This window comes from Trachypithecus francoisi, unplaced genomic scaffold (assembly GCF_009764315.1).
Source record: "Trachypithecus francoisi isolate TF-2019V2 unplaced genomic scaffold, Tfra_2.0 Lachesis_group9, whole genome shotgun sequence".
Lineage (NCBI taxonomy): Eukaryota > Metazoa > Chordata > Mammalia > Primates > Cercopithecidae > Trachypithecus > Trachypithecus francoisi.
Genome location: NW_022681474.1, coordinates 48,324,917 through 48,337,721, shown reverse-complemented (window position 1 = coordinate 48,337,721; position 12,805 = coordinate 48,324,917). Strand labels below are relative to the sequence as shown.

Sequence of the window (12,805 nt, the reverse complement as noted above, 5' to 3'; positions counted from 1 at the left end):
TTACCTGGGTGCCCACAACTTTGTGGAACAATGATTGCCTCTCAGACATCAGGGACCATATTTATTCATCTCTGAGCCTCAGAACCCAGCTGAGGGCCTGACAATTACTACCCCGGGATAGATGAACATGGAGATTAGAGGACCTGCTCAGAGGGCAAGTAGGCAGGTGTGAAATGCAGCAAAGGGCCTGGGGCACAGAGGGGCTGGGTTCAGGGAAGTCCCCACCTCCCCTGTTCCACCTGAAGGGGTGTTTATGCCCGCGGTGAACACAGCACTGCAGAGCCTGGGAACGAATGAGTGAATGAGTGAGCCTAAGAGTGGAACATATGGAAGGGATGTGAAAAGTGGGGCCTGTGACAAGACAGACTCTGACTTGCCCTGGGTACCACAGTGCCCAGAGCCCTGGGCCAGGGAACCTCTGCCCATCAGCCCAGAGGGGGCCTGGTGTTCTCCTACACGGCTGTGGAGGGTGCAGCGATGGGGCTTCCAACCTTGCTGTGAGAATCGGATTAGAAGGGAGCTTTGTTGAGAGATAAGCTGCTCAGACCTGAGCCATCTGTGCTCTCTGAGCCTCAGCCCTGCAGCACTGTGTTCGCCGTGGGCATAAACACCCTCCCCCAGGATGGGGAAGGAGAGGCAAGGATTTCCCTGAACCAAGTCCCTCTGTGTGCCAGGCCCTTTGTGGGCACTTCACACCTGGCTATTTGCCCTCTGAGTAGGTCCTGTAATCTCAGTTTTCTAAAAAAGACCCAACATGCTCAGCTCACACAAAACACCCTCAGCAGGGCAGAGCTTCCAGCCCTGATGTGCCGGACCCAAGGCCTCTGTCCCTGCTCCTCACATAGTTACATTGTGTTGTGGCCAAGAGTGGCCTGCAGGGAAGGCTTTAGGGACAGGTTTGTTCTAGCAGAAAGCTGTGCCTCAGGCTCTATCACTGACCTTGTCAAACAAGGATGTGTCTGCATTGAGTTGATTTATTTATTTATCACTTGTTTGTTTGGGTGTTCTTTCTAGCAGACTCATGTCGGGAGGCTAGGAAGGGATTCCTTGGGGGGTCACTGGATGCTGGTGGTTAAATGCCAGGAGGCTGAAGATGGAGGCAGACTCTGCAGTCTTAGTCAGCCACCCTTGGGTGCTTTCTACCCTGCACCTTAGCAGGATTGATGGTCTCTGGATTTGTAGCTGTGACCAGTCATGGTGGAATGCTTGGCTGTTTGCACTGGAGAGACCCACATGGTGGCGACTGAGGCCCTGTGGTTGAGGTTGGCTCATGATAGCTCTGAAAGTTGAGACAAGGACATGGAGTTCTTGAACTTTCTCAGGGTCCTTGCAGCCCAAGATGAAGCCCTCTAACATTGCAGCTCACTGCTGTGAAGGCTGAAAGGGGAGACAGGAGGCTGCTGGGTACCTCAGGTGCCAGGTGTGAGGGTCTCCGCTGTCTGGAGTCTTGCTTTGGGAGTGCTACACCTGTGGGAGTGCCCCAGGCACCACCCAAGGGCGGGGCTGTGGCTCAAGCTTGCATGGTTTGCAGAGTCTCCCATGATGTCCTGGGAGGAGCAATGAGCAGACAAGAGGGACAAGGACAGGAAGGTGGCAAGGTCAGAGCCAGGTTGGGGGAGAGAGAGGAAAACACAATTAAGATGCATTTTCAAACACATTTTAAAAAAAATCAAAGCAAGAATTAGATCTTATCCTTTTCCCTAGAGGCCTAGAAGTGGCTTTCCATGGCAAACATGACCAGCCCAGGTTATTTCAGTCCCATCAAAGGGAATCTAATTGATTGCTAGAAGATGAAGAGAAGGTGGCTGATCCTAAGTGGAGCCCACCTAAGAGCCTCGGGTCTGGGAGGCCTGTTTCTAATGACTCTGGTAGGAGGGTCTGCACATGGATATGTGGCAACGTGTCCCAAAACTACATTTGCATCTTTTGACAAACCAGTCCCATTTATGGGAGGAATCATCCACAAGAAAGAAAAAGCTGCATGCATTAAACTATTCTTTATAGTGTTTTTTTTTTTTTTTGTAAGAGAGATAGGAGTCTTGTTATGTTGCGTAGCCTAGTCACGAACTCCTGGCCTCAAGCTGTCCTCCTGCCTCAGGCTCCCAAAGTACTGGGATTACAGGCATGAGCCACCATGCCTGGCCCATAGTTTTGTTTTTAATTGCAGAAAAAAAATGCCTGGAAACAATCTGAATATCCTATAATAGAGAACTTGTTCATTAGTAATGATAATTTGGCCAGGCGCAGTGGCTCACACCCGTAATCCTAGCACTTCAGGAGGCTGAGATGGGTGGATCACTTAAGCCCTGGGGTTCAAGAACAGCCTGCACAACATGATGAAACCCCGTCTCTACCAAAAATACAAAAATTTGCCAGGCATGGTGGTGCACACCTGTGCTACTCAGGAGGCTGAGGTGGGAGGATCACCTGAGCCTGGGAGGTCAAGGCTGTGGTGAGCCATGATTGAGCCACTGCATTCCAGCCTGGGTGACAAAGTGAAACCTTGTCTCAATAAATAAATAAATAAATAATAAAATAAAAAATTAATGATAATTCATGAGGATGGAAATGTTTCATGGGAACAAAACCCTGTGGTTATGACCACCACGTAGCAACAAGAAGAAAAATGCTTCAGACTTACATTTAAAAATGAAAAAATGAGATATAATTAATTAAAAATAAAACCAGGTAAACATGTTTGTACGGAAAGCAAAGGACACACAAATGAATGAGAAGGGTTACTAAGTTATGACCGTGAGATTATTTTTTTCTCCTTCTGTTTTCAGATTATTACTATATGCAACGTGGTGTGGTAAGTAAGATCATGAAATCTGGAGAGAACCAGATTATTTGAATTCAAAGCCTGGATCTATCACTTATTTCCTGGCTGTAGGACTTGCAACAAGTTACTTAACCTTTCTGTGCTTCAGTCCCTCATTTGTAGAAGTGAGAAGAGAAATAGTGTCTAACTTTTAGGATTATTGTAAGGTCTAAATGAGTTAGCGGATGTAAGTGCCACACCTAGTAATTGCGATATAAGCACTAGCTATACAAAGAAATACATTTAATTATAATTCATCCATCCACTCACATCTTAACCACAAATAAGGGATAATATTGGTGTGTTTTTCTGTTTTTTTTTTTTTTTTTCCTATTGGTAAGTGCTTTGATCTTCCCAGAGTGATAATCTTAGTAATATATAGCATAACTTACTCTTTTCCATTAATAGCATTTCATGAGCATTTTCCACCAGCATTTCTGGTGGAGACACATGATTTCCTGACCCCTGATCCTCCTCCACCTCCTTTCCTCGGCTCAGATCCCAAGACTATCTTCTCTGGCTCTTACAATAAATTTTGTGGTTGACTGGTTGCAAATACGGTTGCAATTCTCCATCTCTCCTTTGCAGTTTCTCCCATCATGATATGGAGTCTATTTGCCTGCTCCTAAAATCTGGACTGGCCTTGAAACTTGCTTTGGCCAGAGTGAAAGTGGTAGAGATGAAGGCAGGAAGTTCAGAGCCCTTATCTCAAGAGGCCTTACGTGTTTCCATTTATATAAGTGGAACTCTGCAGACACCATGTGAACATTCCTGCACGGAGCATGGAAGACCACATGGAGGAGAGGCTAGTTGTTCCAACCAAGACCATTCTACACTCACAGACACCAAAAATATGAGACACCCAACCAAGATCAGTAGAGCTGCCTATCCAAGTCTTAGAAGAATGAGTCCAGCCAAGACTAGAAGAAATACCCAGCTGACCTGTAAACTCATGGAAAATAATAAATACTTCTTTGGGTCACTAAAATTGGGAGTGGGTTGTTCTGCAGCTATGGCTAACAGATATAATCACAAGGAGCAAGACCACGGGTCTGAGGCCCCTCTGATTGAGCCACTGGGCAGGATGGGCTGCCAGTCCTCTTCACCTCCTCCTTTCAAGGGTCTATTTTCTGGGCACTCATGTCCATCCTGATATCGTTGTTGCTGAAAAACCTCATGTCCTCAATGGGTAACATTTGTCCATGCAGTCTGAGCCCCTTCCTGAAGGCAGAGACAACCCTATGGCGAGGGAGGGACCTCTCTGTGCCCCTTCCAGCCTGAGTCTCCCACTATGGGCTCAGCCATTTTTCTGGGTTTCAAAAACAGGGAGGTGGCATGGAGCTCTCAGGACCTAGGCAGCCTCTCAGGCTCCAGGCTTCCCTTAGGACCTCCCAGTCTTCCCAAATAACTTCCTCACAGTGGGCCCAGGATGCATACAAGGAAGGTGGCCTGACTGAGGCTTCAGGACCATGGCACTTCCTGGCTGGTGCGGCCTTCACAGCCATCATTCTGACCCCGGCTTAAGCCTGAGCAGCCCCTGGGCTTGGAGCTAGTGCTTGATGCCCGTAAAGAGCCAACAGAGTCAGCACATTGAAACTTCCTTTAAAAAAAACCAGGCCAGATGCAGTGGCTCACGCCTGTAATCCCAGTACTTTAAACACTTTGGGAGGCCAAGGCAGGAGGGTTACTTGAGGCCAGGAGTTCGAGACCAGCCTGGGCAGCATAGTAAGACCCTGTCTCTACAAAAATAGAAAAGTTAGCTGAGTGTGATGGCATGCATCTGTAGTCCCAGCTACTGGGGAGGCTGAAGAGGGAGGATCACTGGAGCCCAGGAATTTGAGGCTGCAGTGAGCTATGATTGTGCCACTGCACTCCAGCCTGGGTGACCGAGCAAGATCCTGTTTCTTAAAAAACAACAACAAAAAGACTAGCCGCTCTACAGATTGCTATAAATTTTCTAAATACTTTTTAAAAAGTCTTTTTAAAGTAAATTGGTAAATGTAATAAATTCAGCTGTGGGGAAAAGAAAGAAAGATCAGACTGTTACTTTGTCTATATGGAAAGAAGTAGATGTAAGAGACTCCCATTTTGTTCTGTATTTGAGATGCTGTTAATCTGTGACCCTACCCCCAGCCTTGTCCTTGCAAGAGACATGTGCTGTGGTGATTCAAGGTTTAAAGGATTTTGGGCTGTGTAGGGTGTGCTTTGTCAAACAAGTGCCATTTAGCATGTTGATTTTCGAAGATGGTTTTTTTACATTGACCCAGAGTCCTGGGCCTTCCACATATTGTCATCCCCATGGGCCTACCACAGTGCTGAGATATAAAGCAGTGTTCAACAAAGACAGCACAGAATGAGGAGTAGTCAATATTTAGCAAGTGTGTGTGTCATAGCTGCTGTTGTTGGCTCAGGAACATCCTCCAGGCAACCCTGAGTTAATTTGTGTTTCTATAGACAGATGCATGGGCTTTGTCATACATCAGTGAACTGGAGCACACGAGGCCAGATTTCTGGAGCCTGGCACACTCAGCAATCCTGCTGTTGCTTACACAACACCCTGGGAACACTGACTCATCTTCTCCCTCCTTGTTGAACCCCAGCATCAGTCCATAAGACAGAAGGTGCAACCACCAAGCCTGGACAAGAACGTGCAGGCTTTGGTTGTCAGTGTTGGAATTGCTCATCTCCTGTGCCAGCAGCCCTGGCAGGGCTGGGTCTATCTCCATAGCAACAGCAGGACATGTTTACAGGGCACTGTGTGGCAGGCTTGATGCCAAGTCCTATATAGACATGACCCCATTGACTGCTCATCATGGTCCAGTGAAGGAGATTCTATTATCACTTCCTCTTCACAGGGAGGGAGACTGAGGCTTAGCAGTGCTGGGTGACTTGCTCCAGGGCACCCAACCAGCGGGCGGTGGAACTGAGATCCCAGCCCAGAAGGGCTGTTTCCTTCTGGGAAGTCAGCCGTCTGGACTGCACGCGCATGTCTTTATACACAGGCTGCAGGAAACTTTCTGTCTACAGGGGAAGAAGTTTGTTGTAATGGAAAGAGGTGGAAAGATCCTGGTTTCTGGCTCTGCCTCAGTTTCTTTCTCAGTCTCGGTTTCCCAATCTATACAATGGTGACAAGACCTCCCCACGGTGGTCTCAAGAATTCAAATGAGATCACATGACAAGGATCCCATACATATGTTTGTTTTGCTCTTCTTGTTCTAAGTTGTTCATAAATTTCTACAATGGAATTTTAAAAACATACACACAAAAAGAAATCCAGTCTCAGCACAGGAGCCACACACCTAGATTTATTCTCCCAAAGTCACAAAACCGAGAAAACAGATGCACGTGTACTTGCACAGGAGTTAACCTGGCCACGTCTCCTGTGCACTGTGTGTGCTTGGGTGTATATCTGTCCATCTGTGTGTGTGGTGTATGTGTGCTGTGTGTAGCTTAGGAGTGCAGTGTGTGTAGTTGTGTAGCGTGTGTGTGTGATTGTGTGTCTGTGTGTAGTGTCTCTGTGTGTAGTGTGGTGTGTGTCTGTGTGTGAATGTATTTGTGTGTGTGTCTGTGTGTATAGTTGTGTAGTGTTCCGTATTTGTGTGTATTTATGTGTGTTTGTGTGTATAGTTGTGTGGTATGTGTTTGTGTTTGTGTGTAGACGTATTTGTGTATGTGTCTGTGTGGTATACGTGTGTGTGCTGTGTGCATGTGTCTATGTGTGTATGATTGTGTGTAGTGTGTATATGCATGTAATGTGTTTGTGTGTATAGTGTGTATCTGTGTGTGTAGTTGTGTAGTGTGTATGTGTCCGTGTGTCTGTATGTATAGTGAGTGGTGTGTGTGTGCAGAGTGCATGTAGTATGTGTCTGTGTGTGTAGTTGTGTGGTGTGTGTTTGTGCTGTGTGTATGTGTCTATGTGTGTATCACTATACTGTGTATTGTGTGTATATGCTGTGTGTCTGTGTGTAGTTGTGTAGTGTGTATGTGTCTGTGTGTCTGTAGTGAATGATGTGAGTCTGTGTGCACATGTATTTGTGTGTGTGTGTGGTTGTGTGGTGTGTATCTACTTATGTGTGTAGGTATTTGTGTTTGTGTGTTTGGGTTTGTTGTGTGTGTGTGCATGGCGGGGGCTCACACACTCCCTCAACTTCCTGCCTCTGAGCAGTCAGTGCAAGAGAGGGGAAGAGGAGGGGTAGGGTGTGTGAGCTCTTAGGGCTCACCTTCATCTCTCTCTGGAAGGTTTTCACCTTCTTTCACAGAACCAGGGGCCTGGGGGAGCAGAGCCACAGCCTGCATTCACCCTGCATCCTTCCTGGGCTAGCACCTCGCACTGGTTCAGCAAGAGGTATGTGAGAGCTGGTTATTTTTACCCTGGCTGGCTGGGTGTGATTCCAGTTTGGAAGAAGGGGATGTCAGCATCTCCGGGAGAAGGTCTGCAGCTGGAGTTATCCTGTTTTGCTTCTTCCCTCTGTCCTTCCCCTGCATCACAGCTGAGCATCCCCTTGGTAGCTGGGAAAGGCATGGAGGCTCCGGTGCTGGTCATGGACCCCATGGGCCATGGCCCCAGAGAAGCAAGTGGAGCTGGGACCTCCTCAGCCTCCTGAGAGAGGGCACTGGGGCTGCAGAGTTCAGGCAGGAGCCGCAGGTTGGTGTCAGGCTGTCTGACTCCACAGGCCTCCCCTTGGAGATCTGCCTGTCCCACACACGCTCCAGCAGCCTGGCTCTTCCACCTAGGCTGGGCAACTCCAGTGAATGCCTGCCCTGGCCTGGAGCCCCTGTGCAGGGAACTGGGTGCCCACAGCCCTCCTGGGCTTGGGCCTGTCCGCCACAGGCCTCCCAGTGCCCCCAGGCTCAGGGAGAGGGCAGCTTTGCTCTTCTGGGCCTCTCCCTGGTCATGCAGCCTGGATGCTGCCTGCTGGCATCTCTGGGACTGCCTAACCTCCTGCCAAGCTGTGGCTGTCTGGACCCTCATGCCCACTGCCCTGCTGGTGACCTGCATGCTGGTCTGAGCCTCAGGTCCACAGGGTTCACAGACAGCCTTAGTCCTTAGCTTCTGGGAGCACCTCACAAGCCCTGTTGCCCTCTGTCTTCCATACCCCCTTCTTGCCCTTCACCCTTGCTGCCTCCTCTGCCTGCATCCCCCACCTCCACAGTCCTCAGCCAGGCTCCTGGCCTTTCTTCAGGTCTCATAAATGTCACCTCCTCAGACACCTCCCACCTAAAGTAAGGGTGTTTCCACACGTTTTCTAATTGCACCGTGCTTTCTTTCCATGGTAGAATGTATTCAGTTTAAAATGATTGATTTGTTGACTTTTTGGGGGGAGTTATCAAATTAATCAACAAAACAAAGATGTCCTCCCAGCCACAGCCTTGATGCCAGCCATGGGTGGGGGCTGATCAGCATGTGTGGCTGGTCCCATGGCCACTGCAGCACTTCTCCCCCACAGTCTGGACGAGGTGCGGGTACTTACCTTTCGGGTTTGTCAAGTTGGGGCTAGGGACTCTGTGGCAGCAGAGCCTGGCTCTCCTGCCTGGCCAGGGCTTGGCAGGACGCCTCTTCCCTGAAGGTGGACACAAAGGAAGAGAGACTGTCCTTAGCAGGCTTGTCTGTGAGTGAGTGAGCTTCCCCTTCCGAGGCACAGGGCTCAGGAATATTTATCCAGAGAAACTCAGGAGGAGCCAGGCTATGAGAGGTCCCAGGGAAAGGGTGGGCCTTGTTGTGATTTACTTTTCAGAAATAACAATGTTGAGAGACACAATGGCCCCAAAACATATCCTTCTCAGGTTCCTGTCCAATAAGTAGTTTCTTTGACATAATAATTCTCCCCTTGGCAATCTAGTCTAAGAAAATACGCCTGAGTCGGGTGTGGTGGCTCATTCCTGTAATCCCAGCACTTTGGGAGGCTGAGGCGGGCGGATCACTTGAAGTCGGGTGTTCGAGACCAGCCTGACCAACAAGAAACCCCATCTCTACTAAAAATACAAAATTAGCCTGGCATGATGGCGCACTCCTGTAATCCCAGCTACTCGGGAGGCTGAGGTAGGAGAATCGCTTGAACCTGGGAGGCAGAGGTTGTGGTGAGTCAAGATCATGCCATTATACTCCAGCCTGGGCAACAAGAGCAAAAACTTCATCTCAAAAAAAAAAAAAAAAAAAGAAAGAAAGAAAGAAAGAAGAAAATAAGCCTGAATAAAGGACATATTTTATGTACACATATACCTTTTACCACATAATTAAAATGTGCAAAGTAGGCTGAGTGTGGTGGCTTATGCCTACAATCCTAGCACTCTGGGAGGCCAAGGTGGGAGGATGGCTTGAGTCCAGAAGTTCAAGACCAGCCTGGGCAACATAGAGAGACCTCGTCTCTACAAAAAATTTTTAAAATTAGCAGGGCATTGTGGTGCACACCTGTTTTCCCAGTTACTGGAAAAGCTGAGGTGGGAGGATCGCTCGAGCCCTGGAAGTCAAGGCTACACTGAGCCGTGGTCATGCCACTGCACTCCGACCTGGACAACAGAGCAAGATCTTGCTTCAAAAAAAGAAAAGCACACAATTGTGAACTATCTAAATGTCTAAGCATGTAACTTCATCATAGCACATTCACTTGATAGCAAGTTATACCTGAAAATGTCAGTCGATTAATGCTACTTCAACAATCTGCCACAGTTACTTCTAAACGGATAGGAAACTTTATGGGGGAAGATATCTATCCTCATTTAATTGTCACTACGGTATCACTGGCAACCTCCAACATGTCCAAAAGTAGAGGTCTGATAAATTGCATGTCATGGGCTGTGTTTATGAGGAATTCTAATCACTGTTTTCCTTATTATATATGTGGCACATTTTCATTGTAGAAACTTTGTAAAACAAACACTTGTTATAATCCCACTACTCAGAGATGGCTGCTGCTGACACTGTGTTGTAAATGCTTCCAGAATATCTTCAATCATAAGTATTTTGGGTGATTATAACAATATATATAGTGATAAATAAAAAAGATATAACCTTGAACATCCAGAGGTACATCAATTAAGTTTTTAAAATTCTACATGCTAGGAAATAAACAAAATGTTGAACATGGCTACTCTTGAATCATGGAATTATGAGTGTTTTTCTTCTCCTTATATATTTCTATAGCTCCAGCTCCCCCCACCAAAAAGTTTAAATAACCATAACCACTAAAACAAAAAATAAGTGTAGGCAGTCTCTAGAGGGTTAGACAAGAGAAAAACAGATTGAAACACTCAGCTATCTGAATCAAGAAAGGCAGCCAGGCGAGGTGGCTCACGCATGTAATCCCAGCACTTTGGGAGGTGGAGGTGGGTGGATCATGAGGTCAGGAGTTCAAGACCAGCCTGGCCAACATGGTGAAACCCCGTCTCTACTAAAAGTACAAAAATTAGCCAGGCTTGGTTGTGGGCACCTGTAATCCCAGCTACTTGGGAGGCTGAGACAGGAGAATGGCATGAACCCAGGAGGCAGAACTTGCAGTGAGCCGAGATCGCACCACTGCACTCCAGCCTGGGCAACAGAGCAAGACTCCATCTCTAAAAAAAAAAAAAAGAAAGAAAGAAAGAAAGAAAGAAAAAAAGGCAACAGAGCTAAATATTAATATCTATAGAGGTAAAAAGATGGTGTCCCCTTCTTCTAAACATGCGTAAACATACCCCACCTCTCCACCACACACACCTTCATTCCAGCTGCTCATGGATATTTTCTGTGCATGAGGTTTTGGGATGTTCAGACGTAGATGGTCTACTAATTAATGTATTCATTTGCCCAACACTAATTTACTCTGTTCCCAGCATGATACAAGTACAAGAGAGTGGCTCCAGAAATTCTAGATAGGTAGGACTTAAGCACAATTATCTAGCTGAGAGGTTGTATGTGTGTTTGCATGGTGAACACACCACTTTACTTAGGCTGGGTATGTATTTGGGGGTACAGGGGCTGTGAATGGAGCCCCCATGCCACCTACAGGCAGTCCTGAGCCCCAAACCTATAGGTTCAGGAGCAAGAGCCCGTCTTTCCAGGGCTCAGGACTGCCTGCCAAGGCCTGCCCTCCAACAATTCCTGATCAGAGTCTTCCCAGATTCTGAAATCCTGCTCAGGGACCTGCACCCTGGGGGCTGCCCTACCTTCTGTAGAGAAGACGGAGAAGCAGAGAAGCAGGATGCAGAGCATGCTGGAAAGGACTAGAAGCCTCATGGTGAGAAGGCAGACTCTCACGTCCTGGGAAGGAAGCTGTGCTGCAGAAGTCCTCCTTGGGGCCACCTTGGACATTTATAGAGTCATAGAGAGGCGTTTTCCAATAGGCCGGGCCCTAGTAACCTTGCAATTCTCCTAAACGGTGAAGTCAGCCCCTCCCAAGAGGAAAACCAGCCTTTCGAGATGCAGTTAGTAACCTGTAACACAGAAAGCTGTAAATGCCCAGCCCAGAGAGGTTTCAGCACTGGCTTCAGTGGTGAGAGCAGGAACCAACTGCCCAGGAAGAGCCACTGTCTAGAGTTGAACGTTAACTTTTAGTGTCAGTAATCATCCTATCAAATGCAGCTCTTCCTGCTCATTCCTCAGCTGTGTCTGGGAAAAGGATCATAAAACCCTTGCAGGTTCTCATCCAAGGATAAGCCTTGAGTAACCAATGAGATGTAGGGAGCACAGGCCCTGGGGTCAGATGACCTGGGTTTGAGTCCTGGCTCTGCCACTTAGCAGTGTGACCTCAAACTTGTCCTTGAATGTCTTTGGATCAACTTCCCATCTGTGAAATGGGCACAGGACTATCTCTCTTACAAGCCTGTATGAGGCATGTATGAGAAGCCATCTGCATCACACAGCTCTTAAAGGAGGTGAGGCCACGACTGGACTTTGATGTTTAAGACAGTGCTGAAATGACAAGACGCTTCAAGTACAGGATCGCACTGAACAAGGCCTGGAGGAGAGGAGCCTCTGCCCAGAGCAGGTATGGGGAAAGTCTGACCACAGGTGCAGGAGGCTCAGACGCCACCCATTCACTGGACATGTGACCTGGGCTGAGCTGTGCGCTTGGCTCCAGGGACACAGAAGACACTGTGCCTCGGCTCAAGGAGCTCCTGTTGGTGGAGAAAGCTGTGCAGACGAGTGACTGTCTCACAGCATTGTAAGTGCTGTCTATACTGAAGGAAGGGGAGGTAGGTGGCTCAGTCAGATGGTGGGGGAGGGAGGGGACGCTCTGCAGAGATGGACTGAGATTGGGTGGGGGATGGCGTGGCATGGTAGGTCAGGTCATGGTGGGCTTCCTGGACCAGCAGAAGAATCAGACTGGCAAAAGGGAGGCCGGGGGGTCCTTTAGCCAGGTGGAGACTGATTCCAGGAGTGCTTTGGGATCCTTTTCCATCAGAGAGGGTCTGAGTTCCCTTTAATAATAGTGCATGGGTGCCTGAACACTTGCTAGGCTCTGGCCTCAGATGGTGTCAGAGGATCCAGAGCCCCTGGGCCTATGAGAGATGGTGGGTAGGAGGAATATTTTTTGGGAGAAATTAGGATGTTTCCCATGCACCCTGATGAGCCTCTGCCTGGGCTGCTCTCAAACCTCCACTCCCAAACCAGTTCTACTCATCCTTCCAGCCCCAGCTCAAGAATCTCCCTACCTTAAAGCCTTCCCTGGCCCCTGGTACAGGTGGTGTTAATGCATGCTATGACCTTTACCTCAGCCTGCTGTTTCCCACTGGATGATGAACTCCTGGAAACTCAAGACCTGAGCCCAGGGCAAATCATGGGCAGAATCCTGGTAAGTTGGGGCAGGCCATGTGGGCCAATTGCACCTTTATGTCTGGCTGAGCCTCTCTGGTCAGCTGTGAGCAGTGCAGAGCTCTGCAATGTCTTGGGTGTGCTGAAGGTTCACTGTGACATCTGCCCATCTGACCCAAGGAAGCTGTCATCCGGGAGGTCAGACTTGGGCAAGAGGAGGCAACCCAGCCCAAAGCTTAGAGGATATAAGAATT

General features: G+C 48.2%; 1 protein-coding gene across 2 annotated transcripts; it reads right to left on the bottom strand.

Moving 5' to 3' along the window:
* Nucleotides 1-958: 958 nt before the first annotated feature.
* Nucleotides 959-11,089, bottom strand: CUNH10orf99 (chromosome unknown C10orf99 homolog). Of its 2 annotated transcripts, XR_004436748.1 has the most exons (4): nt 10,964-11,089; nt 8,293-8,382; nt 1,409-1,547; nt 959-1,279 (listed from the first exon to the last, which is right to left on the bottom strand). XR_004436748.1 is itself a non-coding variant. In XM_033209682.1 (3 exons), the coding sequence occupies exons 1-3, from the start codon at nt 11,031-11,033 to the stop codon at nt 1,462-1,464; spliced, it is 246 nt and encodes an 81-aa protein (XP_033065573.1). In that variant the 5' UTR covers nt 11,034-11,089; the 3' UTR covers nt 959-1,461. The 2 variants fall into 2 exon arrangements, 1 of the variants encoding a protein (XP_033065573.1); XM_033209682.1 differs by having other exon boundaries at nt 959-1,547.
* Between the last annotated feature and the right edge of the window lie 1,716 nt (nt 11,090-12,805).